Source organism: Eurosta solidaginis, chromosome 3 (assembly GCF_040869045.1).
Source record: "Eurosta solidaginis isolate ZX-2024a chromosome 3, ASM4086904v1, whole genome shotgun sequence".
Classification (NCBI taxonomy): domain Eukaryota; kingdom Metazoa; phylum Arthropoda; class Insecta; order Diptera; family Tephritidae; genus Eurosta; species Eurosta solidaginis.
The window spans coordinates 62708032-62734158 of NC_090321.1; the positions used below are offsets into that span (position 1 = coordinate 62708032).

A 26127-nucleotide genomic window follows, 5' to 3' on the forward strand; every position below is an offset into this window, starting at 1 on the left:
TATCAATGCCGTAGTCCATTTTGCAACCGTCGGTCAGAGAGAGAGGTGATAGCCTCCTTACATACTTTGTCATCCCTCTATATCTTTACTGCATGGAACCTCACCATAAAGTTATTGTCGACGGTTAGGTAGTCTGATGTCGTGTTCATGCTGTGAAGCCTGCTGGGGAAACCAATCAGAGGTGTAATCAAATACCTCCGTTTGAAAAAAAAAAATCCTTCCATAGACATTAAAGACTCAGTAGAATCATTAGCGGACTCTTCCATATCTTCCATTTCCCACAGTTGCACACTGTTGCTAGGAGTTTAAGCTGGGAAGAATAAAGTACTTCTCAAAAGTAGTGTATACAGATATGAATCGTGTTAGCGATACAGATTTGTATTTGGTACTAAGCCCCTCAACCTGCGGGGGTCCATAAATGGAAATAACGTGAAAATAGTTTAAGAAATTATATTAGCCAGTCCAAGGGTGAATATAAGACATGTAGCTGAGGTCACAGACATCTTATATGGCCTTTTTTCAGAATATTTCAAAAATGCGCTATCAGAATTTTCTTCTAAGGCATTATTGAAACCAATTCTGAGAAAGGATGTTCCTCATAGAGTTCTGAGCTCGGAGAACTTTTAACGGAATTCTGAAACATGGGGTTTTCAAAAATAGTCGGTGATAAGGGATTTTGAAACGACAGCCGAGTGATATTCCACTTAGCAGTCGATATATGAACCGATGAGCAGAAACCAGTTGCATTACAAGAGCAGATTTTGAAAAGTTCCAAACAAACCAAAAGATTTTTTGGCATGTTTTTCAAGCAAATGTATTTCATGACTACTTTGATAAATTTCTTTCCACTTAAATGTACACTCTTTGGCACTACACACTTTTCTGAACTAATGAATACCTTAGCAATTAGAGGACTTAAAGATCACCCCTTGTTAATGTAATAGAGTTAACAAAATCAACATACTAAGATTCACTTAGATCACACAACTTCGGAACTTTTTTTGTTGATGATGTCGTGCTGAACGAGACTCTGAGCACTGTAGTAAAAGTTTGTTGGTATGTTTGAAATTATTAACTCCAGTTTATCGTAACTTTTTTGTTCTTGAAAATTGAAAAACCTCAACATTCACGCTAAAACATGTAAAATGAATTATTGGTAATGGTGTCGGAATGGACGCGATTACGAGCAATAACGAATCACACTTTTCTGTGAATAATAGATAGGAGAACATCTCTGAGGGTTGGAAAACATGCAGTTCCAATCATCTCTTCATTAATTCTAGCTATAACCCACATTGTTGATCTACAAAGGCGTGAGAACTTGCTGCTTTGAGTGTTATTAGCAATGCTGTCGGAATGAACGCGATTCCGAGCAGCAGATGTACATTTATCAAACAACCATTAGGTCTGTGCTTCCCGCGAGGGTGGAAAGTACGCGTATCACAAGCGCGTCATATTTGCACATTTCTTAATGGCATTTTTATACTCAGCTGAGCAGAGCTCACAGAGTATATTAATTTTGTTCGCATAACGGTAATCCGTAACGGCATAAACTAATCGAGATAGATATAGACTTCTATATATCAAAATGATCTGGGTGAAAAAGGAAATTTATTTAGCCATGTCCGTCCGTCCGTCCGTCTGTCCGTAAACACTATCACTTGAAATTTTGAGGTATCTTAATGAAATTTGGTATGTAAGTTCCTGGGCACTTATCTCAGATCACTATTAAAAATGAACGAAATGACTATAACCACGCCCATTTTTTCGATATCGCAAATTTTTAAAAACCTAAAAAGTGCGATAATTCATTACCAAAGATGGATAAAGCGATGAAACTTGGTAGGTGGTTGACCTTATGACGCAGAATAGAAAATTATTAAAATTTTGGACAATGGGCGTGGCACCGCCCACTTTTAAAAGAACGTAATTTAAAAGTTTTGCAAGCTGTAATTTGACAGCCGTTAAAGATATCATGATGAAATTTGGCAGGAACGTTACTCCTATTACTATATGTGTGTGCTAAATAAAAATTAGCAAAATTAGATGCCGAACACGCCCACTTTTTAAAAAAAAATTTTAAAAGTAAAATTTTAACAAAAAATTGAATATCTTTACAATATATATGTAAGTAAATTATGTCAACATTCAACTCCAGTAATGATATGGTGCAACAAAATATAAGAATAAAAGAAAATTTCAAAATTAATGCCATAAGTCGAACAACAATTTACCAATCCCTGTGAAATTTGGTAGGGACATAGATTCTATGACGATAAATGTTTTCTGTGAAAATGGGCGAAATCGGTTGACCAGTTTTTATTCACAGTCGACCGCCTGTCCTCCCCCTCTGCCGTTAACACGATAACTTGAGCAAAAACCGATATATCTTTACTAAACTTAGTCCACATACTTATTTGAACTCATTATTATCTTGTTATTAAAAATGGGCGAAATCCGAATATGACTACGCCCACTTTTTCGATATCGAAAATTTCGAAAAATGAAAAAAAAAATGCCATAGTTCTATACCATATACGAAAAAAGGGATGAAACATGGTGATTGGATTGATTTTTTGACGCAAAATATAACTTGAAAAAAAAAAAAACTTTGTAAAAAAAAATAGTAAGTAGAACAAAATGCAAAAGTCCTGCAGGGCGAAATCAAAAGTCCTTGGAATCATGGCAGGAATACTGTTCGTGGTATTACATATATAAATAAATTAGCGGTACCAGACAGATGATGTTCTGGGTCACCCTGGTCCACATTTTGATCGATATTTCGAAAACACCTTCACATATACAACTAAGGGCCGCTCCCTTTTAAAACCCTCATTAATACCTTTAATTTGATACCCATATCGTACAAACAAATTCTAGAGTCACCCCTGGTCCACCTTTATGGCGATATCTCGAAAAGGCGTCCACCTAGAGAACTAACGCCCACGCCCTTTTAAAATACTCATTAACACCTTTCATTTGATACCCATGTCATACAAACACATTCCAGGGTTACCCTAGGTTCATTTTCCTAAATGGTGATTTTCCCTTATTTTATCTCCAAAGCTCTCAGCTGAGAATGTATTGTTCGGTTACACCCGAACTTAGCCTTCCTTACTTGTTTTATTTGATTATTTTCCTACTAGATTTACGCAAGGGAGCACTATCAGTGCTGCGATAACGTAGGAAAAACAAGAAACTCTTGCACTCAGGGATTTAAAATATTAAGCAACTCGCAAGTTGTTAAAATTATTCCATTTACTGTATGTTGTAATAAAAAATTTAATTTGATTCGGTAGTAAAATAATTTTTTAAGTTTTATGGGTTTATACAAATTTGATCAGTTGGATTCAATAGGAAATTGGTTTATTGATGATTTTTAATAACTCGCTGGTCATATGCATTTCGACGGTGTTATCTACGTCGTAAAAAACAGGAACTGATAATATTATATGTATATAAATATGTTTTTTATGCGACTGTATGCTGCCCTACTCGCCCTAACATTTTGGTGGTTTGTGTGTCGCATTTAGCCACAAAAGCACTTTCGGTGCATCACGTGCGTTTCATCCATTAAGTTGTCTGAACTTCTTTGTACTTCAATTGTGCTCTCATCGTCTTACATACAGACATATTAACATACATATGTACAATGTGAAATTTATACACAAATGCGTATGTTAAAACACCATTTCCTTTTTGCTTTACACCTTTCATTGAATTATAATAATTTTATATCTTAAATTGTTGATTTTTCTGGTTAAACTAGTCTTTCGCTATGGGAAGCCATAATAATTAAATGAACCTCAATTTCCCTCAGTAGTTTAAGAAGTGAAAGATAAGAATTGCTTGCTGCAACCTCTTTTATTTCAATGTTTATTACACCCGCATCATTTGGTTCGTGTTAGCAGGGTGGGCCATCAGATGGTTTAAATCTCTTAAGTTAAAATCACTCAGATGAAGTGGCTGTTGTGATCTTTGAAATACTTAATACTTAAATTACGGCTCCTTAGTGAATTTTTCATTAAAAATCCGTCCTAGTACTCCTCTAAATCTTCTTGTAGCAGTGCGTCCCCCTTTGAACAGGTGTTTAGATTGTCGATGTCGCTCGAGATGAACATAAGACGCAGACCTTAGGTCTGCCGAAGGTAGGACGATATTCTACTCAGCAGGTATTATATAAGTATTCAGGTCTTGACGATATCTCCCCATAAAACTTGTACTTTCCAACTCGGGGGCCAGGGACCTTTGTCCATCCTGCCGTACAAGTTTCCGAGGATGACTTTGATATCATAGCGGGGGCAGTGCTGAAGTTTATCTTTAATTTGCACCCAACAACCGTGTGTCCGTGAACTAAAAAGCTTCCCACTAGTGAAAACATCGCCCACACCGGAATTTTTCAACAGCCTTCTGTTGCACTGCGCACAATTCCTGCTTGATTGTTCTAAGTGTAGTTTCTACAAATTTGTGTTTTGTTGCCACTCTTCTGCCTCGCTGAATATTTTTCCTAACACATTTTTGATTGCGATTTTGATAACTCCTTGCTCGAATATTTGCTGGCTCTGGATCGACCACGAGCACCACCTAATAAAATTGTGTTCAGTTTCGTACTCATCTGCAATATTTGGATCTTGCACCTTTTTCTTGTGTAAGTGTTTTTAACGAACCCTCGTCCAGGGAGCTTAATCTTTTGGTGCTTTAGTGGCTACCGAATATCATGTGCTCTTAAACCGTCTTCCTAAAGCCTCCTTCTCTCCTGCGCTAATAGGTCGATGTGGATTGTTGCGGTGCTTTCTTGTATGGCTGGTTCTTATATGGTGCGATAAGCTTAGGCTAACCTCAAACGGTTTGCTGTACAAATTTTAAGATCTTAAAGCGATTTTCTACACTATGTTTGCAGTATGGAGTCGTACAGAGCAGACAGTGTGATGATGTAAATGAGGAGTTTCATTTTGATTTCTGTTGGTCTTCAGATGTTTACCATCAATCTGCTTAGCAGCGATACCTGTCTAGAGCCTTCTCTGTCGCATATTCAATTTCAGCCCCGTAATATTTTAATTGGAGATCTAACCTCACGGCTAAGTAGTTAACTACATTTTTTGAGGCAATTTTAGAGAAGGTTTCGATTTCGAATGGTATGTGCCGTCTTGTTAAGTGTATAAGCTCTTTTCTTCTTCTGCCAACTAGGGGCCTGGTGAATCGAGCCCTTCTTTCTGTGTACTTTGTCTGTGTTTCTTGTTGTAATGAGTGCGGCATTGTCGGCTGCATGTCCGAAAAAAAAGTATCATCGGACATTTAAATTTTATAGATCACACCCAAGAACTGAACCTTGTAATGCTCCGCAAGTGATTTTCATGGTCCGTCGACTATTTGAGGCTTGGTACATATACAATAATAATTCCAATATTCAGCATTGAAAAATGGTCTTTATTAGGCCACTTTGGGAGTAGTACAATTATACTTCACTATCACGTACTTCACAAAAGCGTGTTTAAATCAAACTGATTAGTTATTCCTCAGCTTGCGCTGATTTTATACTCTCTGTTGCCTCTTTCGCATATTTCTCCTAAGGTTCTAGACTTTTCACGAACATGGAACAGTTGTATTGCATACTTGGTTATTTAGCTATATGCATGTGTATGTGTGAGTAACAACTTCTGCTCTTAGCTGATGACTACATACATATGTTTATGTGAGACAATCTCTTTGCTTTAAGCTGCTGGTTATGTGTGTGGAATATTCTTCGTCGCCTTCTATGTAAGTGTGGCTGCTTGCTTTAATGTGTAAATGTGCATAAGTGTGGCTGCTTGCTGTTTTTTTGCTGTTGTTGTGATTATTTACTAACAGCATAGTGATGCTAATATTCGCTACAATATATACATATATGATGATGTGATTTTTAAAAGAGATGCCGGATATCGCGCTTACGTCGTATGTGTCAAAAAAAAAACAACAATTCCCGTCTGTGATACGGTGGTGCTCGTCCAAAGACATGTACGACTGTCCTCTTCGACGAAGCCTTTATCCCCCCAGCGGGTTAGAGGGCTTAGAATATACCCGCTGCGGGTATGCCTGTCGGAAGAGGCGACTAAAATATCAAATTGATCCAAGGCCTTTGGGGAGTGTCCTTATTGCTACAACAACGAAGTCTTTATCTTTCCACCGGCATAAAATTATCAAATGGAATGCATTAACTTGTAAAAATGAAAATCTATAAATAAAAAGAAACCATCCTATGTACCACCCTATCTTACACTCATACTCTATTTACGTGTTTATTGAGCAGTACAATAGATCGTCTTTGTTGTACAAAAGTACGTACAATTTTAATTTACTTGCTTAAGTACATATCTGCATTAAATTATAAGAGGCTATGCTTTCTTCTTTTCTTAAAAAATTGTTCGCATCTAAACTCTGTATTATTCCGTTCAAAAAATATAAATTTACTGAGCTAATGTCCATTTATCGCAAATAAGCTTACAAAGCGGTCGGACGCCTTTATTTATCACTTTATTATTTATTTGCTTTTATAGCTCTTCAGAAAGATTTCCCAGTTGAAGTCATTGTTCTGATAAACTTTATGCAAAACATTGCAAATACAGAATATTTTATTGTCATACTTTGGTTTCTTTTTGTATATGTGACCCGGTCTATGAAAAGGTTGCTTATGACTCAAAAAAGAAATTGCGAGAAACAGCTGTTAAAGATAAACAATGCATTTCTTCAGGACGTTTGTGCTCTTCTTTGTTTTTTTTTTTTGAGTCATAAGCCACCTTTTCATAGATCGGGTCACATATATTAAACTCTTTGTCGAGAAGAGCGCTAAACAATTTTTTTATCTAGGAAACAGCATGTAAGGCTTTCTTAGGCTTCAAGAATAACGGACTACATCTATCCAATAAAATCTTAAATACTCATTATGGTTCTATACTTTCTGTTGGAAAGTGTTAGATCGAAGGTAAACTCGCACGGAGCTTCGTTAATTCTATTTTAAAGAACGGATTCAAAATGACCTATGGAGTAGGAATGGGCGAGTCTGATAAAGCAATATAGAGAATGTGCCATAAAATTAGCGAATCAACATATTGCTTCTTTAATTTGGGCCATGGAGCATGGTACCATAAATAGAAACGTAATGACCGCTGAGCTAGCTCAACGTGTGTCGGCTCTTGAAGCGGAATAGTTTGGCGAGGCTTGTAATAGGTGAAAAACGATGACATTATTGCAGATTCTATAGATTGATCTTCAGTAAGTTTTAAGATTAGCATAATGCTCCCCTATAAGATTTTCTGTGGCGCATTGTCGTAGTACAATGAAATCGGCATTAGAGGGTACTCGACACACGAACCAGACAACCAACCAAGCGCCAAGATGATTCTATCGATCGAAACGTGTTGATCTTTGTGTTGTTGTAAAGAACGGAAGCCTCTAGAGCTTCCATAGAGCTTGCATACAAAGATTTGAAAGCGATCACGGGCAGGACTGCATTCCGACATAACTGCGGCAATAGTCCAGTTTAGTGCACTGCCCAAAATTACGCCGAGATATTCAATCTCCGATGAAAGTGTAAGCCTCAATAAATTTAATAGCTGTAAAGTATTTTGTAGCGCTAGGTGAATAGATCCTAGTAGCTTATTTTGAAGCCAGCTCTTTTACGAAAACACCAAAGTAGGGTTTTAGATGCCATAGAGTTGAGGCCTTCATCTTCTAACACATCTACCCCAAAGGCTTCATATGTACCTTATCGCAGTGAAGGCGGGCAAACGACTAGAAAATGTTTGGCAATATCATCTTCCATGAAGCCAGAAGGTCGGTCTTGGTATATCCTGATCGCAATCAAGGAAAGCAAATTCCTAGCTAGATCTCAGATTGATGACATCTTGAGCTTAGCCCATCTAAATCTCCTTGAACGCGCGATGTACTCACGTATTTTTTGACCTTGGCTTTGATGGCCGGAGGTGGAGTTGTTGTTGTAGCAGTGCTTCGCCCAATCCATTGGTGCGACCGATCACAAATTATCATCAATATCCTCTAACGGAAGTCCAAGGACACTTGCTGTTTCAACAGGGCTGGACCATAGTGAGTGGGGTGGTAGAGACGTTGGTTCCACATTACAATTGAAGAGATGTTTTGTGTCATGTGGGGCCACATTGCAAGCAGGACACACCTTTTGTATGTCGGGGTTGATTCTGGATAGGTAAGTGTTTAACCTGTTACTGTTACAGAATCCAGATCGAAGTTGAGCTAGAGTGACGCGCGTTTCCCTATGGAGAGTGCGTTCCTCTTCTGCAAGTGCTGGGCATTTTACTTTCAGAACTTCTTGTGCTTTTTTGATCCCCACGGCTGTGCTCTCATGTGCCGTATTTATTTATTTATTTGGATTAAAGTCGACACAGACACAAAGCGGTCGTATTGCTTACGGAAATGAGCTCTTTAAGACCCCGGGAGGTGTAGCCTCATAAATCACATGTCTGTTGGGATGCTCAAGTTTCTGGGTATTCAACAGAAACTATTTCTTCAGCATTTTATTTCTCTCCCTAATGTGGAGTACTCTCACCACATTATGTAGGTAGTGTTTTGGGAACATAAGAAGTAGCGGTTCAGAGGGCAGTATTTTTGCAGGTCTGTATTTTCTTCCAGTGTGTAACCTTTAAGCCGGAGGTGGGATCGCTGGTACTGATAATGAAGATGTTCAAGATTTGGGACCACAGTGATGTTGGTGTTTTGTTTCAGACAGTTCTCAAACGTTATCTGTATCGTTAGAAGAAACTCGTTAACTTTCTCTTCGCTTCCTTGCTGTCGGGATTTGGAAACACGAAGGAAGCTCAAATCCATAGCCTTTGTCTAATTTTCTGAGTGTCCATGCTCCTACACCATACAGCAGAGCGCGTGCGATAAGTGACTTATAAAGTGTGATATTTCAAGTGCAGGACTGGCCAAGAGGACGGAGTTATTCTATAACATATGTCCTGGCACCTGATTGGGGTTCTTCCGTTTGGTCATGAAACAAACTGTAACACTATGGACACATTCATTCTATGTGAGGTCTTTATTTACGGGTCAGTTCAACCTAAGCAAACCTCACGTGCAGGACATACTTAAAGTATAACTGTGTTTAATCTCGACATGTAAGAGTATGAGCTATTACAGTATCCAACTCGTAGTTATGCGTAAGATAATATGGATTTTCCCCTGTGTAGGCCATTTTCTTCTTCTGCTTTTAGTGGCAATTGAGCTCTGATTAAGGGATTTACCCTGCGAGTGTTTGAAAAGGAGTTTGGCAACTCTAGTGTACCGGCCGGTTCACATAGCTTTGCTTTCGTGAGTACGGCAATTGAATGCACCTCACAGCAAAGAGGTAAACTCCGATTCCTTCACCTTTTCTACTAAAACATAGTTATGAGAATTATGAATATCTCAGTTTGGAAGAAAAACTTGTTGTCCATTGTTTTTTGCCAATAGCCTCACTTTTCAAGTGAAGTGCATGGCATAATTTAACCCACTAGTGTATAACTAACCCTTTGTTTATACATGTGTCCGAAACAGAAAAGTGAAATTAGGTGGACTTGTGTAACTGAAATGCAATTAATCTGGTCTCTTCCTAGCCTTTATCAAATACCGACTGAAAGAAGAGGCTATTAATTTTTCCAAACATCACTTAACGGCTAACGCATGTAATTATAGCAAAAAAGTCTGCGCTTTCATAAAGTAAAACAAAGAAATGATCACAATGCTTGCAGGCGGTAAACAACGAAATAGAAGACAAAGGAGACACCTATACAAAAATTCAGTGGCGTAGTGAGGTTTTGCCCGGGGAAAAATGTTAATTTTTAGCGCCAACATCTCTAGCCGATTCTCCGGTCATATCATATAAATAAATAAATGTACTTACTTATTTTGCGCTTAACCGTTTAAACGGTTCTGGCAACAAGGAGCGCTAGTAGCTTCTTCTCTCTGCCACCCGGCGCCAATTGGTCACACCAAGGGAAGTTAAAATCGTTTTCCACCTTGTCTTTCCAGAGGAGTGAGGTCCGCTCTCTACCCCTGCTTCCATAGGCGGGTTCCGTGGTGCAGTGAAATAACTCCCAAATTCAATAACTCCCAACAAAAAAATGAAATAACTCCCAAATATTTTCCATACAAATTGGGACTTATTTCATTATCAAATAGCTCCCAATTCATTGGGACTTATTTCATAATTTTTGCTGGTAATTATTTCATAATGAAATAACTCCCAAATGAAATAATCCCCAATAAAGTTTCTTTGGGAGTTATTTCATAATTTTTTGAGATGGGAGTTATTTCATTTTTATTGGGACTTACGTCATTGTTTGTAATTCAAGCCTTGGGAGTTATTTAATTTTTGTTGGGAGTTATTTCATTTTCTTAAAAATACAATTTTATCAAACTTTGACGTTCTTGTAACAGTTCCTATGGGTCGGCTATACATTAAGGGGCCAATTGGTTTTATTCGTAAACCAAAGGGGTTTGAACTTTGAAATTTTGCACATAGGTTCTCAGGGAGTTCCCCAACGAGAATCAGTAAGTAATTTTTAATTGTTATTAACAATTTACTAGTAATTAGGAGTTAAAGTTACCATGGTATAACTATCACTTTTTATCTACATACGAACACTTTCACAAGAATTTTATACATAAGTACACTTTATAATGTTTATAAAACCACAATCAACTATTTTCATTTGTTTAAATTTGCGTATTATGGTAAAATTTAATGATTTATTTGTTTACTTTCCGCGAACACAAGCATACAGCCATTTTATCTAATTCACTGCTTGCTTGGTGTTACCAGATGCTTTAAATTGTTCCAACGAATGAAACATTTTTAAATAGTACTAACAAGGAAAATGGACCTTTTTCATTCAACTCTATTTATTTATTTAACAAAAAAATAGAAAATTTGGAATGAAAAATCGCGCGATGCACAGTAATTCTGCGTAGAACACCTTTCTGCATAAGCGGCCTTCGGCGCCGTTAAATAAAATTACCCTGGGCTACGCCATGCCAAGTCCGGGTGTGTGGTATAACCGTGGCTACCGCCACGGTGATGTCCTTCTATGCAGAAGGGTGTACTACGCACCCGGACTTGGCATGGCGTAGCTCAGGGTTATTTTTTATAAGCGCGGCCGAAGGCCGCCTATGCAGAAAGGTATTCTACGCAGACTTGTTCCTTTTATTTTTTACTTTTAATAAATTATGTTAATTTCATAAAAAAAAATGCGATTTTTTTAAATAAATTACGTTTACTTCGACGACAGTATTCAAGTTTTCTTGTAATTGTAACTTTTACATATGTACATAATAGTTTGCTGTATTTTTCAAATCTCATTGTAACTGATTATATAGTATAAAGATACCATTTCAAATTTTGATTTGGGATTTATTTCATTTTTTTTGGACTTATTTCATTTGGGAGTTATTTCATTTTTTTTTGGGACTTTTGGTTTCATTATGAAATAACTGGCAAATATTGGGAGTTATTTCATTTACTAAAGTTGGGAGTTATTTCATTTTTATTGGGACTTATTTCATTGGGAGTTATTTCATGGGAGCTATTTCATTTGGGAGTTATTTCACTGCACCGGGTTCCGATAGTAACACTTTCTTGGCCGGAGCACCAAAAATCAGTTATAATAAAAATACAAATTATCCAGGAAGTTCTGCTTTGCGGACGATTTGGCGCCTGTAAGTAGCGCCCGGGGCAAGCTGTCTCCCCCTCACTACGCCACTGCCAAAATTCTATAAAAAAAAAGCAGCTCCTGCAGTTTTAGCCAATTTGTTTTGCAATCAAAGTTTATGTTGGCCATTGGATTGATCGATGCTTTTTTACATATGTGAGTGCAGCAGAGTCTATTTGGCTAATAATTTTTGTACAATGGCCATCATAAGTTGGCTACAGATTCGGCTCAACTTGTGTTGCGGTAGTCCAATGTAAACATGAAAACTGTGTGCCTTTTCATTTCTGTATTCTTTTTTTTATGAAATTTATGTTTGTTTAGAGTACTCGCTACTGTTAAATGATTCCATAAGGATCTATGCCGCTAAGCGTCAAATCTCTTCACACCTCATTATGTTTGAATGTTGCTGGCATATGGCTTGTGTAGCTCCTTTAATATGGAAAGCGGTGGTCCTCAATAAACAGAAACAAAACATAAATAGCAATGAGATACAAAAATCTTAGATAGCTCCATTCAAATAAATACTTCGAACGATGCATTGATTTTCTCTTTGGCAAAGCTAAACATGTTTTTCTTCATATTTTTTATTTTTATCTTTACTTCTTCTTCGTTCGCTTCAATGTGGTTTTTGTAACTAAATATTTATTCACACTGTATGTTTTTTCGTATATTTGATACTTTTTTAAGTTGCCCGTCAATTTGTTCACTCACTGTCTGCTTGTCAATCTTTCTGCTTGTTGGCAGCACATGAAGAATGTGAGTACCGAAAAAAAATTTTATATCGAAAGTGTTAGAGACGTTTTCCAGCTTTATGTAATTTTGGCTCCAATCAAAGGTTAGGTTTGGTGGCCCTGCTCAAGGGCCGCTCACTTGTTTGGTTCATTACTGGCTGGTGACTGCCCAGGATGTTAGAGCGCAGTACATGGAACTCCATTTGGCAGTGCCCGGTTTCACTCCATTTAGTGTGGATAGTTGAACTTCAGAAAATCCTAACAGCTCCGTCGATTGCTAGGGGTCAACAACTGCTGGGGTCAACAACTTCGCACCCGGAATGAGATGGTAACAGTCTAGCGTTCGCTTAGCTGATTCGAGGCCCACCACAAGCAGAGAGCCATGTTTAGTTTGAAAGAGCCTAATAGGACCAAGTGATCAGATACGCTTGTATGCTACGCGTCCCAAATATGATCGCCGATACCAAAATAAACACGCTGGAGGACAGTTGAGGGCTTGTCAAAACACCGCGCTCAAAACTGACACGGGATGTCTCCAGAACATCATCTATTCCGTGAGGCGGGAATACTCTACTAAAGCAGAGAAATGTATTGCTGAACCAACAGTCTCTGGTGCATATCCTAACAAACAGTTTCTGCTTAATACCCATGGTCATCCTGGTCATCCCAATATACATCTGATTCAAGAGGCGCCTCCTATTAGGAACTTAAGAAGTCATCTCCGCAAGCACTATGAAGAAATCCGGCACTTAATAAGTCAGCCGTATGAAGAAAAGGAGCACGATAAGTCCCGCAAAGATATCCACAAACATTGTCGGATTACTCGGTGGACACCGTTCTCAAAGACAAATACACTGAAGCTCCCCAGAGAGACGCGCGTCACTGTAGCTCAACCTCAATCTGGATACTTTAATAGGTTAAACTCCTATTTAACCAGAATCAACCTGTATGTCCTGCTTGTAGCGTGTCCCCCACATGATACCAACCATATTTTCAATTGCAATCTGGCAACAAAGTCTGCGGTCCATGCCGCTGGAGCAGCAAGTTTCCTCGAACTATCTTTAGACGATATTGAGAACAGTTTGTGAGTGATCGCACCTATTGGATGGGGCGAGGTACTGCTACAGCAACAACAACCAAGAGACCAGTGTGACAGTTGTCAGCGATACTCTCGCAAAATACTACTTTGGGAAAATTAAAGCAACGCGACAATGGACGAACAAGGCGGCAGCTGTTTCGCTTGTAGCTTGTAAATCTCTTCAAAACCTATAATAAGTCGTGGCTTTGGTCGAGTCCGTTTATCAATAGGTCGATCATCGCAAGAGTGCGGGCTCGAATCCCACTCATGGGGAAAAAAAGCTAAGAAGAGATTTTCAAGGTAAAATCTAAGCAGCTGTCGCTTTGTACGTCCCGATGTAATGTTTTTTTAATTTTTTTTCTTTTAACCTCTCCACTTCACAGTCAATTTAATTCTCCCTCTGCCGTACCCTTCCCCACTCCATGAATTTTCTTTTTATTTCCCTTTCATCCTCCCGCCGGTGAGTGTAATACAATTGACGAATGTAGTGACTGGAGAAGGAAGTGAGTTCGACGTCGAATCTTAACTTGTGCATAAGTGTGGCTAATATTTCTCAACGCGATCGATGGCAAGCCGGACACATAGCTAAGCCTAAAATAACCTTCATCTAGATTTGCAAAGGATATGTGAGATAATATCAATATGCCCCACTCTCACTCCCTACGCCACGGCAATACTCACTACCCCTTCCACTCTCACTCCCACACCCACTCTCACACCCACTACCATGCTCACTACCACTTCCACTCCCACTCTCATCCCTATTTCCACTCCACGAGTTTTTTTTTGAAAAACTTTATCTTCGTATTTCCGAGAAGTCAGTTGTTGTAACTTTGATTGGTGTTGTTGTCATATGCCACCGCTATTAAAATTTCTTGAGCACCCTGACTCTAAACACGATCAATCCAAATACTCAGCTCTTTTACCTACATTATGCGCGTTCAAAAGATCCATCCGCCCTGCATATTGACAGTTCCATGTAGTAATTTTCCTTAAATTATTTATTTATAAATATTGCCTTTAAAGAAAATGTATTTACATATTTGTAGTCTCCTCAAAGTATTGGTCATAAATGTGGTTGTGGCGTCTAAAAAAACCTATGAAAACGAAAATACATATAAAATAAAACATGTTCTTTTTTTGGAAGTTTTTGTGTTGATTTCCATCAACGAAATTGAATGTTACGCATCATTGCGTGCATTGAACTCGCAGACAACAGACTGCTGATCTACATTTGAATGTGCAGGGCAGTGGTTCGAGCACGCATAATTTGTCATTTCCATATAACGATATCATTTTACATACATACTCACATTTTAAAAAATGTAGTGCGAAAGGCTGGGCTTGGATTGTAAGCTTTGGCTTAGCTCATCACAACCTCAGGCGTGTTAAGAAGCGCTTTGACAGGCGGCATCATTTATTCACTTCACTTAATAATTAGGAACTTATGGGTGTTGTTTTGAGTTCTTGCCGTCTTATAGTTTCTGAATATATGAATTCCATTGGACAAAACATTAATATTTCTCTAAATGGAAATGTGCAAAAATTTGTTATAAATACCTCGTCATATTTAATGAGCTCAATCGCCATATGTGGCAATTCGCAAAAATATCATTAACGGATATGCCATCATGTGTACCAGATCTCAAATAAAGTGTTTCATACACTTATATTACATTTACCCTGTATCTTCTATTTTTTCCTTTCTATTTCTGTCCATTATCCATTCCATTTATTATACTTCATCTCACATGTCTCCTTTAAGCCCACTCCCTTTCAAACACCCAATCCCAATCATCCTCCCATTCCCACGTCTACACCCACTCCCTCTCACACTCCAACTCCAACCCACTCCCACTCTTGCTTCCACTCCCATGTCCATTCGCACTCTTACTTGCACCCTCACGTACACCCGAACTCCTCATATAAATAATCTTTACGGAGATATGCCGAATTTCGCCTTTTCAAAATCTTATATAACCTATTAAATGCCCAGTGATCGTATAAACTGGACAAAGAAGCGATAAAGATGGGTTTGATGGTGAATGAGAACAAAACGAAGTACCTGCTGTCATCGAGCAAAGTGTCAGCTACTGTTGGCAGCCGGCTCTGGGAGTGTTCGAGAAAAAAGTTCTTCGAAAGATGCATGGACCTCTACTAATTGACGATGGCGAGTAACGAAGAAGATTTAACGATGAGCTGTACGAGCTTTACGCATACATCAACATAGTCCAGAGAATTAAGACCCAGCGGCTGCACTGGCTAGGCCATGTTATGCGAATGTAAGATGACGCTCCTGCTAAGAAATGTTTCTATGGGAGCCCGCCTATGGAAGCAGAGGAAGAGGGCGGCCCCTCCTCCCCAGAAAGGACCAGGTGGAAATCGATTTTAACTCCCTTGGTGTGACCAATTGGCGCCAGTTGGCAGAGAAACATTTAAAATGGTAACGTTTTGTAAAACGAAACGACATCAAACAGTATGAAATGGTTTGGAATGGTGTCTGTTTTCTGTTTCATTTTGTTTTATTTTCCGACAGGGTGGGTTATTGATGTATATTGGAACGATTTTCCGTCAACACTTGTAAAACTTGGTTTCGAGACAAACCGGTTTAGGCGTTGGGCCATCATCAGTGTCAATATTTGTTCTGTTTTCGTCTTTTTTACATCAACGGTTTCGGTTTTCATTTTGAAGGATGAATCGTTTTAATTACTTACGCTTTCCCTTTTCCCTCATCCGAACCGTAACTTGTCCAGATACTCGGTTTAGCTTGGAGCTGGCGTCTCGCCAACAGTAAGGAACAACACAATACAATTATTTCCTATGCTGACGATTGCGCGATTATGGCTACAGGACTATGCCCTTCAATTGATGAATTAGTTTCTAAAATAAACAGCTATCTTCCCGATATTTCCAGTTTCTTCACCTCGCGTAACCTGGCTCTGTCACCGTTAAAATTCACGGCAACTCTGTTTACGACGTGGAAGGAACAGATGTCGCAAATATTGTACGTTCGCGTCGTACCGACTTTCAGTCACCCAAAGATCTTAGGGGTAACGTTCGATAATGCTCTAACCTTCAAGACTATGCCACGGAAATCATATCTAAAGTACAAAGTCCCAACAAAATGCTCAATGAAATATAAAGAAACATTGCTAACCACGTACAGAGCAATTTGCCGGCCGCTCTTCAGCTAAGCATCATACATCATGAAATTACATACTGGAAAGGCTACAGGTCTTTAAAAATGCTGCAATCGGAACTGCCACCGGATGTCTCCTTATGACCCCCAAACATCACCTACATATTGAGGCCAAAGAGCTCAATATTAAAGAGCACAACGAAATACTGAACAGGCAGTTTTTGCTAAATTGTCACAAACCAGGACATCCTAACAAACAACTGCTTGATCTAGCACCGTCTCCACGGGGATTAAGAGAACATCTCCATAAGCACTTTGTCGAGATCCGGCACCTGTCAACACAGCCGTTTGATCCAGACGATCATAAACAGGCCCTAAGCCAAATCCACTCAGAGTCGGTAAACGCCTTTGCCAGGCGCGCCCGGCGAAGTCCGTTATTAATGTGCAATATCCCGCCCTTGCAGAAGAAGAAAGCGCACTACCAAGCGAGATACGAGTCCCCTGGCCCAACTTTGCTCGGGATACTGCAGCAGGTTAAACTCTAACTTGTCCAAAATCAACCCCGCCATACGTAATATATGTCCTGCATGCGATGTGCCTCACATGACACCAACCATCTTTTCAATTGTAATGTCGAGCCTACGGTCCAGTTTCCTTGAGCACTGTTAATACAACAACAACACTAAATCTCTTTGCTGTTAATACTTAGTTAAATACATCATGTACAATAGTGAGGTATTGAAGTCTCTAACCTGAGATAATATTAATTAATTCTCACACCACGGAAATGCTTAAATATTAATAATGAGCATATCTTATTAACCAAATCAGCTCATGCTCAAACTGCAATAATGACGTGAGATTTATAGCTGAGATAGAGAAGCACTTTTAATAAGATACTAAATAATAATAAGTAGTGCCATTGGCGAAGATGTTCATAATGAATATGTTGTTGCTGTAATAATTAGCCACAATCAAATCATTATAGTACGAGTGTATATGGGGTATTCCATCCCATTTGGACCAATTTTGAACCCGACCCCTTTAGAATTGGCTGAAAGTTGTTCTTCTTTTTCTAGCTTACGAAAGACGTTTTTCAGAATTTTTTCAAATTTTTTCAAATTTTTTCATCCAACTCAAAAAAAGTTATGAATTTAAAAAAAACACCGTTTTTGACCGTTTGGGATCTTTTTTTTTTTAATTTGTTTTTAAATGTACTTTTCGGAAAAAATACAAAAACATTTTTAAAGTTTTTTTTTTTCAATTAAATAAAAAAAAAAATCGGCCCACTCCGGGATTAGTGGGGACGATTGCAGAATTGATTGAAGTTTTTTATGAGAAAAAAAAATGGCGAAATTCGAAAAATCTTGAAAAACTGAAAAATTACAACAAAAAAAACTTTAAACATTTTTTTGTATTTTTTCCGAAAAGTACATTTAAAAACAAATTTAAAAAAAAAAAAAGATCCCAAACGGTCAATTTTTGAAAAAGTTATAGCATTTTGAAAACAAAAACGGTGTTTTTTTTTTAATTCATAACTTTTTTTGAGCTGGATGAAAAAATTTGAAAAAATTCTGAAAAACGTCTTTCGTAAGCTAGAAAAAGAAGAACAACTTTCAGCCAATTCTAAAGGGGTCGGGTTCAAAATTGGTCGAGATGGGATGGAATACCCCATATAATTATCATAAAAACCAGTTGTATTGAAATATAGTTGTTACTATGATGCCTAGAACATTGGTTCTTAATTTAACAATTTTTTAATACAAAGCTGATTTCCCTCAAACGTATTTGTCTACGATGCGCTACACCTCAGTAAATCATAAACCAGCAGCGAGACCGCTGTAAACATCAGTCTTCATATACCAACGCGCTATACGAGACAAATTCCAATTTTTCATTGCATTTCGAGTAATCAATCAAAACAAACAAAAACGCCAAACAAATTACTTGGCCACTAACGAAAAACAAAAACAATGTCACCAAGAACACCCGCACAACGTACAGTGACACCGTTTTTAGCAGCAACCAACAATGCCACCTCCACCTCCACAGCTACGCTAACAAGCGCATTCATTTGTTGTTGCATTATTTGGCTATTGCTCGCTCACGCACCCGCCTCCATTCAAATGCGTCGTCTGCAACGCTGCGAACTTGCCGGTAAATTATATATTTTGGATGTGCCAAAATCGGATTTGCCGTTGTGGTTATGCATTGCCGAATATGAGAGCCGTTATAATACGCACGTGGTGGGCAATCGTAATGCAGACGGCTCCAGTGATTATGGCCTATTTCAAATAAGCAGTCGTTATTGGTGTCATCCGGATGTTGGCATCGTCAAATATTATGCATTTAATGAGTGTAATGTCAATTGTAGCGCTTTGCTACAGGACGATATCACTGAGACGGTACAATGTGCTCGCACCATTCAACGTCGTCAAGGATGGAGTGCTTGGAGTGTTTATTCGTTTTATTGTAATCGTACGTTGAGAGAAGTTGATGATTGTTTTGAATGAGAAAAGGATAGGAGAGGAGTTTGAAACGTTAAAATTTGCACACTGTGTTCTTTAATAAAAATTATTTATGTTTATATTAGTTAAAATGTGTAAAATTACTTATTTACAAATCGCATAGGAATATATGAAAGGCCGCCGTAGAAAAATGTATTTATTGTAAAAAGTACATAATATTAAGAATCCGAAAATGGTTTCAAAATAGTCTTTAAGTGAAGCTGAAATTGACACAGTGATACCTAAAATAATCCCGAAGTGAGCCCGAAAGTGGTCCGAATTGGTCTCGAAATGATTCTGAATTGATCCTTTAACTGTCCCGAAATGGTTTTTAAATAGTCTTGAAATGATCCTGAATTTGCCCTGAATTTGGACCTTAAATAATACGGAAGCGATCCTGCAGTTGTTCCAGTCTCAAACTGATTCTGAAGTCATCCAGAAATTTTCACAAAACGGCGCCACATGGTCAAAGAATAAACGGTTTGTTCCATCCCCTTATAATTTTTATTAAAGTTCGTTGATCCTTTGGGAAATAAATCAATAAATTTTTGATACCATCGATAACTTTTCGATTAATATGTTATCGATTACTTTTCGAAAACAAATTGATAACTTTTCAATGATAACCGAGAGGTCGTCGATAACCTTTGTTATTGACCGCAAATTTATAACACTTCTATGAAAAATTGATAACTCGTATATCCGCGCCTTTCCTTCCCTTTCGTTTCATTTCCTTTACTTTTCGTCCTTTCAAATCATTTCCTTTCCTTTCCTTTCCTTTGCTTTCCTTTCATTTCCTTACCTTTCCTTTCCTCTCCTTTCCTCTCCTTTCCTCTCCTTTCCTTTCTTTTCCTTTCCTTTCCCTTCCTTTCCTTTCCTCTCCTCTCCTCTCCTCTCCTCTCCTCGCCGAGAGGTCATCGATAACCTTTGTTATTGACCGCAAATTTATAACACTTCTATGAATAATTGATAACTCGTATATCCGCGCCTTTCCTTCCCTTTCGTTTCGTTTCCTTTAGTTTTCGTTCCTTTCATTTCATTTCCTTTCCTTTCATTTCCTTTCCTTTTATTTCCTTTCCTTTTGTTTCCTTTCCTTTCTTTATTTTCCTTTCCTTTCCTTTCCGTTCCTTTCCTTTCCTTTCATTTCCCTTCCTTTCGTTTCCTCTCCTCTCCCCTCCTCTCCTATCCTTTTCTTTTCCTTTCTTTCCTTGCCTTTCCCTTCCTTTCCTTTCCTTTCCCTTCCTTTCCTTTCCTTTCTTTCCTTTCCCTTCCTTTCCTTTCCTTTCTTTCCTTTCCTCTATTTCCTTTCCGTTATTTCCTTTCCCTTTCTTCCTTTCCTTTGCTTTAGTTTCCTTTCCTTTACTTTATTTTCTTTACTATTATTTTCTTTTCTTTCCTTTTCTAAAAGAGACTTACTGAGCACTGCTTTCTGCCGCCAAATGCTTATAAAATATGCCTCGTCATTGATATCGGATTTAGAAAGCTTTTAATATTTGCTAAGCGAGAGTCACCTTTTAACATATGTAGGTCTTGCTCTTGACGAGATTTTTTCAGTTATGTCGTCCCGCAAACTTCTGAAAAGATTAGAGATATATTCAGTCTATGTGAGGTCCTCAAAGACAGGCCAGTTGCACCAATTTATATCAATTGGAAACTCCAAGGAGTCTCAATTGTTCTCCCTCCACAATTTCTCCTCTTCCACTGCTAGGAGCCCATATACAAATGTATGTCATTGTGATGAGTCATATTGATTCGGAACGTATTTATGCCTTACGTCCCTTCTGATCAAAATCTCTACACGTACATTAGGTGATAAATTGAGTGTCTTAACCTCTTCAGTTTTCAATACGTAAAGAAATGCCCTGCTAGGACTTTACTTTAGTTATTTTTCTTGACGTAGAGGGAGCGTTTAACAACGTCTATCCACAAGCCGTAATCGAGTCACTACTATATATAGGGCTGGTTCGGCCACTTGTACAATTTTTGAAACAACTTCTAATGGGACAAACTATTCAAGCAAATCTGGCAGACATCTCCATAACAACTTATATCTTCTGGACAGACTCCAAGGAGGTGTTTCTCCTCCACTGTAGAACCTAACGGTAAAACCTCAATTCGCAGACTAAAATACCCATTTTTACTTTTTTGTCACTAATGATGACATAGCGCGAAAACATCTTCAAATTCTAGATGAGCTACTACGAACCGCATTTAATCTTGTGGAGTACTGGTTACCTTAGCCCTCTAGCCTCAAAAGCAATCTATGAAATGTACGTACTAACGGGGAAGGCACCATACAGGAATCAGTAAAGAAACATCGCTCCTCTTTCTGCGTGCAAAAACTGGTTCGTGTCTGAATTTAAGGAAAATACAAATGTCAGGTTAACACAGGCACCCAAATATGAATTGTCCAGATAAATTGGCCGCATATCAATGAGATTCGAATAAGGCTCTTAATTAATGATAATCTTCTCTCCCTAGGTCTATTGATTAAGATATTTATAGCCAATGTCTATAGGGAGTGCATGGAAATCTCGAGGAACGACTTTTGTCGAAGCTATAAGGACTAGGACGTGTACCTGTTGAACACTTCCTATGTACATAAATGTCCAATATAAGTATGGAATGTCTGAACAAGCACCTCATCGACAATTTGAAATAGTAAATAGAGGATATTCTGGGCCAAATTAGAAGGGCAGCTTTCTGTATATCTAATGCATTAAGGGTTGTAGCTCAGTGGCGTCCAATAGGTCAGCTAAACTAAAAGCAAAATTTTTTCTGCTACTTTGGTTTGCCGAAACTAAACTGAAATATTGATTGCTAAAACTTTGTTAGTGTTTTTGTTAAAAGCCGCAAGGTGTCCCTCGGTCCTAATCATGTCGTTGACAATCCTTCGTCCAAACCGACTTCACGCACGAAGTTAAGTGTTTCCTTAGGGATTTATATGAACGTATGCTTAGGCCAAGGATTCTGCTCTGTGCCTAGAAATGACATCACGTTTCGGAAGGATATATTCGGTAGTCTTCGCAACAAAATCAACGTTTGCCTTTTGGTCGTATTTTAAGTTTATAATGTCGTGGTTGAGTTTTTTTGAGAGGCCTATGGCGTTCTGTAGCGGTTTGTGTAGGTACGCCGAATTTGATTGTCTTAAATCTGGTGATAATTGGTAGCACCAAGGAAGTTTAAATCCTTTTCCAGCTGATTTCTTCAGCGAAGTAGGTGCGCCCTCTTCTCCTGCTTCCATTAGCTTTTTTTTGCCGGCGTAGCTCATAGTTAAATCTACTTCAGTACTCGCCGTCGCTAATTTTTCAAAGAAATTTTCTCCCGAACACTTCCAGAGCCGCTTCGTCTGTTGCTGCCAGGGTCCATGCTTCCACCATATCGCAGGACGGGTACAATAACTGACTTTTAAGGCTTGATTTTCGTTTGCCGAGTAAGTTCTATGTTTTCAGTTGCTTACATAGTCCAAAGCAGAGTTTGAGGAGTGCTAATTTTATTTCGCAAGTCGAAACGCCCTGAGTGCGGCTTGTCTGTTGGAACATATGGCAATGGTCAGATCAGAGTACTCACCTTGGAGGTTCTGCCTATTCTGCTTTAGTCTGTGTTGATATACACTCTATAAAAGGTTTTGGGGAGAGTTATCGATGTTGTTTTTTATATGCCGGATATTGTTCCAATACTTTCGGGGCACCATTAAGGAACTAGCGCGATCATTTCGGAAACAGGTTGATATGACAACGTCGAACTTTCTAGATCATTGTCCTCTTTCCATTAGGATTTTGGGATCACCACAGCCTCGCCTCCTAAATATGTGTATGATACATATTTGTAACACGGTTTGCCTCGCGTTGGTGAGACGGGCGTTTGGGTTCGGAAGCTAATAATTGCGCTACACAACCCCTTGAATGCTTTATAATAGTTTCTGCTCACCACTAATTTCCAGTTTACAATTTTGAACTAAGGAAATCAATAGTAAAAAGAAGAAGACGCGTCAACGTCTTAATTACTCTACGCTTTAGCGCTGCCTATTAACCCACAGGGCATTAAAACTTCCGTAAAACATAAATTAAAATTGATTTCAGTGCATTCTGCCATTTGAATAACATAACAGCTGTATATGCGGTTCCATTGAAGTGCGATTATGCTTGAAAAGTGCGCTGGTCCAGCACGTTTACCATTACACTTAAAGCGATACACAAACAAATTCATGCCGTCACTTGATGTTTGCACATGGTGTCGTTTGATGTTGATCATCACTCGCCTTCAAATACGCCCACCAGCTGTGCATCATTGCATTAGGTCGCCCGATCTCATCGCATCTAACCTAACGTTACGTTTATATAACAATTCTCAAAAGCGTACATAATTCACGCAGAGTTGCGATCGGCGTGTGATGGGCAGATCTGTGCTGTGCACCCAACTGAGTGAGTGTAGATGCAACGACAAGGCTTGTTTATTGTAAATTTAACTTTAAAAAAATTAGTAATAATAATAAAGAGCATTAATAGAGGAAGAAAAAAGTTTCTCTTATACAAACAGCATGCATTGAATTTATTTGCTTTTGATTATTACTTGAGTTGACTTAAATGCACGAACGATGCAGTTACAGTCAATCACAGTCGAATTAGGACAATCAATTTTAACAATATTGCGACGAATATTAGCATCACTAAGCTGATACTAAATAAATAATCACGCAACAATAAAAAAACATGAAGCAGCCGCTCGTATATACATGAACACATCAATCAATCGGGATTTACACACATATATAAAAGGCAACGAAGAGATAGCTCACACACAGATGTAGTCATCAGCGAAGTTGTTACTCACACATACACACGCATATACATATGTAGCTCAATTACCAAGCAGGAGATACAGCAGTTCTAGAAGGCGAAACTTCAAGACTTTAGTAGAAATATGCTAATGAAGCAACGGAGAGTATATAAGCAGCGCAAGCTGAGTAGTCAGGATCAGTTTGATTTAAACACGCAATTAGTTGTGAAGTATAAGTGTTATTGTAGTCTAATAAAGACCAGTTTGCATTACTGAATATTGGTGTTATTTATTCCAAAATTTAGCGATTCGAACGTTTGCAGAAGGGGTATAATAACAAGGATTTCCCAAAATTCGTTACAATATGTTTCGTATTCTATTATACACATTTTCGTAAATTTCTTTTGCAAATTTGTTTATTTTATAAAAAAGTAATATATAGTTTGTTTAAAATGTCATTATTACTCGTATATTAATAAAAAAGTGAATCAATTATTTAAAATAAAAAAAATGTTTTGTAAAACTTAAAACAAAAAAAATATTGTAAACTGTATCTTAAATAAAAAAAAATACCGGGAAGTGAACCAGGGGTCGGTCGACCTATTCGAAATAAAAATAGTTTATGGGATAAAGTTTAAAACAACTAAGGCATGACGTGGCTGAATGAGTTTGTAACACTTCAACCATCGCACGGTGGGGTATTTGATCAATCTAGCTGGCCAAAATTAAAACAGCAGTTATTTCAGTTCGAAAAGTGGTTGTCTCACTTCAATGTTATGAAAGGAAATATTTGACAGTAAATTCGCGGTGTTCCGCGCAGAACTACTATGGATCGGGGCCCCGGTTTCGGATGCACCCGGGGTCATTTTTGCCATTACACAGATATGTCAATATGGGTATGAAACGAAAAGTATTTTACTCCGCATTTCTATTGACATTTTTAATAAGGGTTGCCACCTCATCTTTTTTATATTTCTTTGTATATCCACTAGCATCTCAGAAACGGCTTAACCGATTTGAATCAAATTTGGTACATCGATATAGTATTACACTTTAAGACTTTTCACCTAGGTGTTGCCACTGAGGATGCTTTTACAAGGTTGCCACCTTTTGCCAATAAGGCTATCAGTATCTTACAAAATTTATCAACACTCAAAAAATCGCTGGTAGGCGCAGCCGTTTTTGTTGTTAAACTTTGAAACAAACACAGGCTTATGTTTTGCCAAAAAATTAGTGACACGATATGCCATGAAAAAAGATATATATTTTTTGTTGTTATATCGGCCTACTGATTTGTAAGATCGCGGGTTTGAATCGAGCTCAAGGCCTAACAATAACTATTTTATCATTATTATTGTTATGATAAATTTTTTCTAAATTGAAAAAATTTTAAATTAGCATAGAAGAAAAAAAAATTTAGACAACTGCCAAAGCTCGTTGTATAAATCCATTTCGGGAACTGCTAAATTCCTTCACCGTGGTGTGGTGGTATCGTGCCCCGTCTACCACACCGAAAATCGTGGGTTCAACTTCCGGTCAAAGCAACATCGGAAATTTAGAAAAATACGTTTTTTCAATTAGAAAAAAAGTTTTCCCAAGCCGCGGGGTCGCCCGTTGGCTGTGATTTGGCAAACACTGCAAGTGTATTTCTGCCATGAAAAGCTTCTCAGTGATAATTAATCTGCCTTGCAGATGCCGTTCGGAGGCGACATAAAACAGGTAGGCCCGTCCCGCTCTGTCTAAATCTCTTCGAAGGAAAATCACCCCAAATGTCTTTAATTTTTATTTTTCTTTCCGGAAAATGGAAAAGGGCGCGACCTATTGTAATAAATCGTATTTATGTTGCGATTTGCTTAATATTTCGTACAGGGGTACTGCTTTGTCTGGCAGTAAAAAATTGAGAAAGTGCCAGGGAAAGATAAAAGGGGAGAGGAATCAAGTGAAAGTAAGGAGATAAAGAAAAATAAAAGGGAATTGAAGGAGCGTAAAACAAGTAGTAGTATAAAGAGAAAGATCGAGAATGTGAAAGGCGGAAGATACGGCGGAGAGATAGGGATCAAACAAGAGATGGGGTGGGAGAGGAAAGAAGTAAAATGTTTTTAAATATAAGAAAAAATACAGAGAAAATAAATTAGTATCATATTGGTATAAATAAAAAAAAATTATTAAAAAAAAAAATTTTAGTTAAACGATT

At 38.1% G+C, this 26127-nt stretch overlaps 2 protein-coding genes across 9 annotated transcripts in view; both read left to right on the forward strand.

The window, feature by feature from the left end:
* The window catches only part of LOC137243827 (centrosomin-like), a 148535-nt gene that overhangs the window by 79218 nt on the left and 43190 nt on the right, over window positions 1-26127 (forward strand). The window lies entirely within an intron of this gene.
* LOC137246409 (lysozyme 1) lies at window positions 18452-19605 on the forward strand. The gene has a single exon (XM_067777504.1). It carries the CDS (start codon window positions 18621-18623, stop codon window positions 19158-19160), a length of 540 nt encoding a protein of 179 aa, XP_067633605.1. The 5' UTR covers window positions 18452-18620; the 3' UTR covers window positions 19161-19605.

Coding starts and splice junctions, on each gene's coding strand:
- LOC137246409 (XM_067777504.1), top strand. CDS start 18,621: ATGTCACCAAGAACACCCGCACAACGTACAGTGACACCGTTTTTAGCA.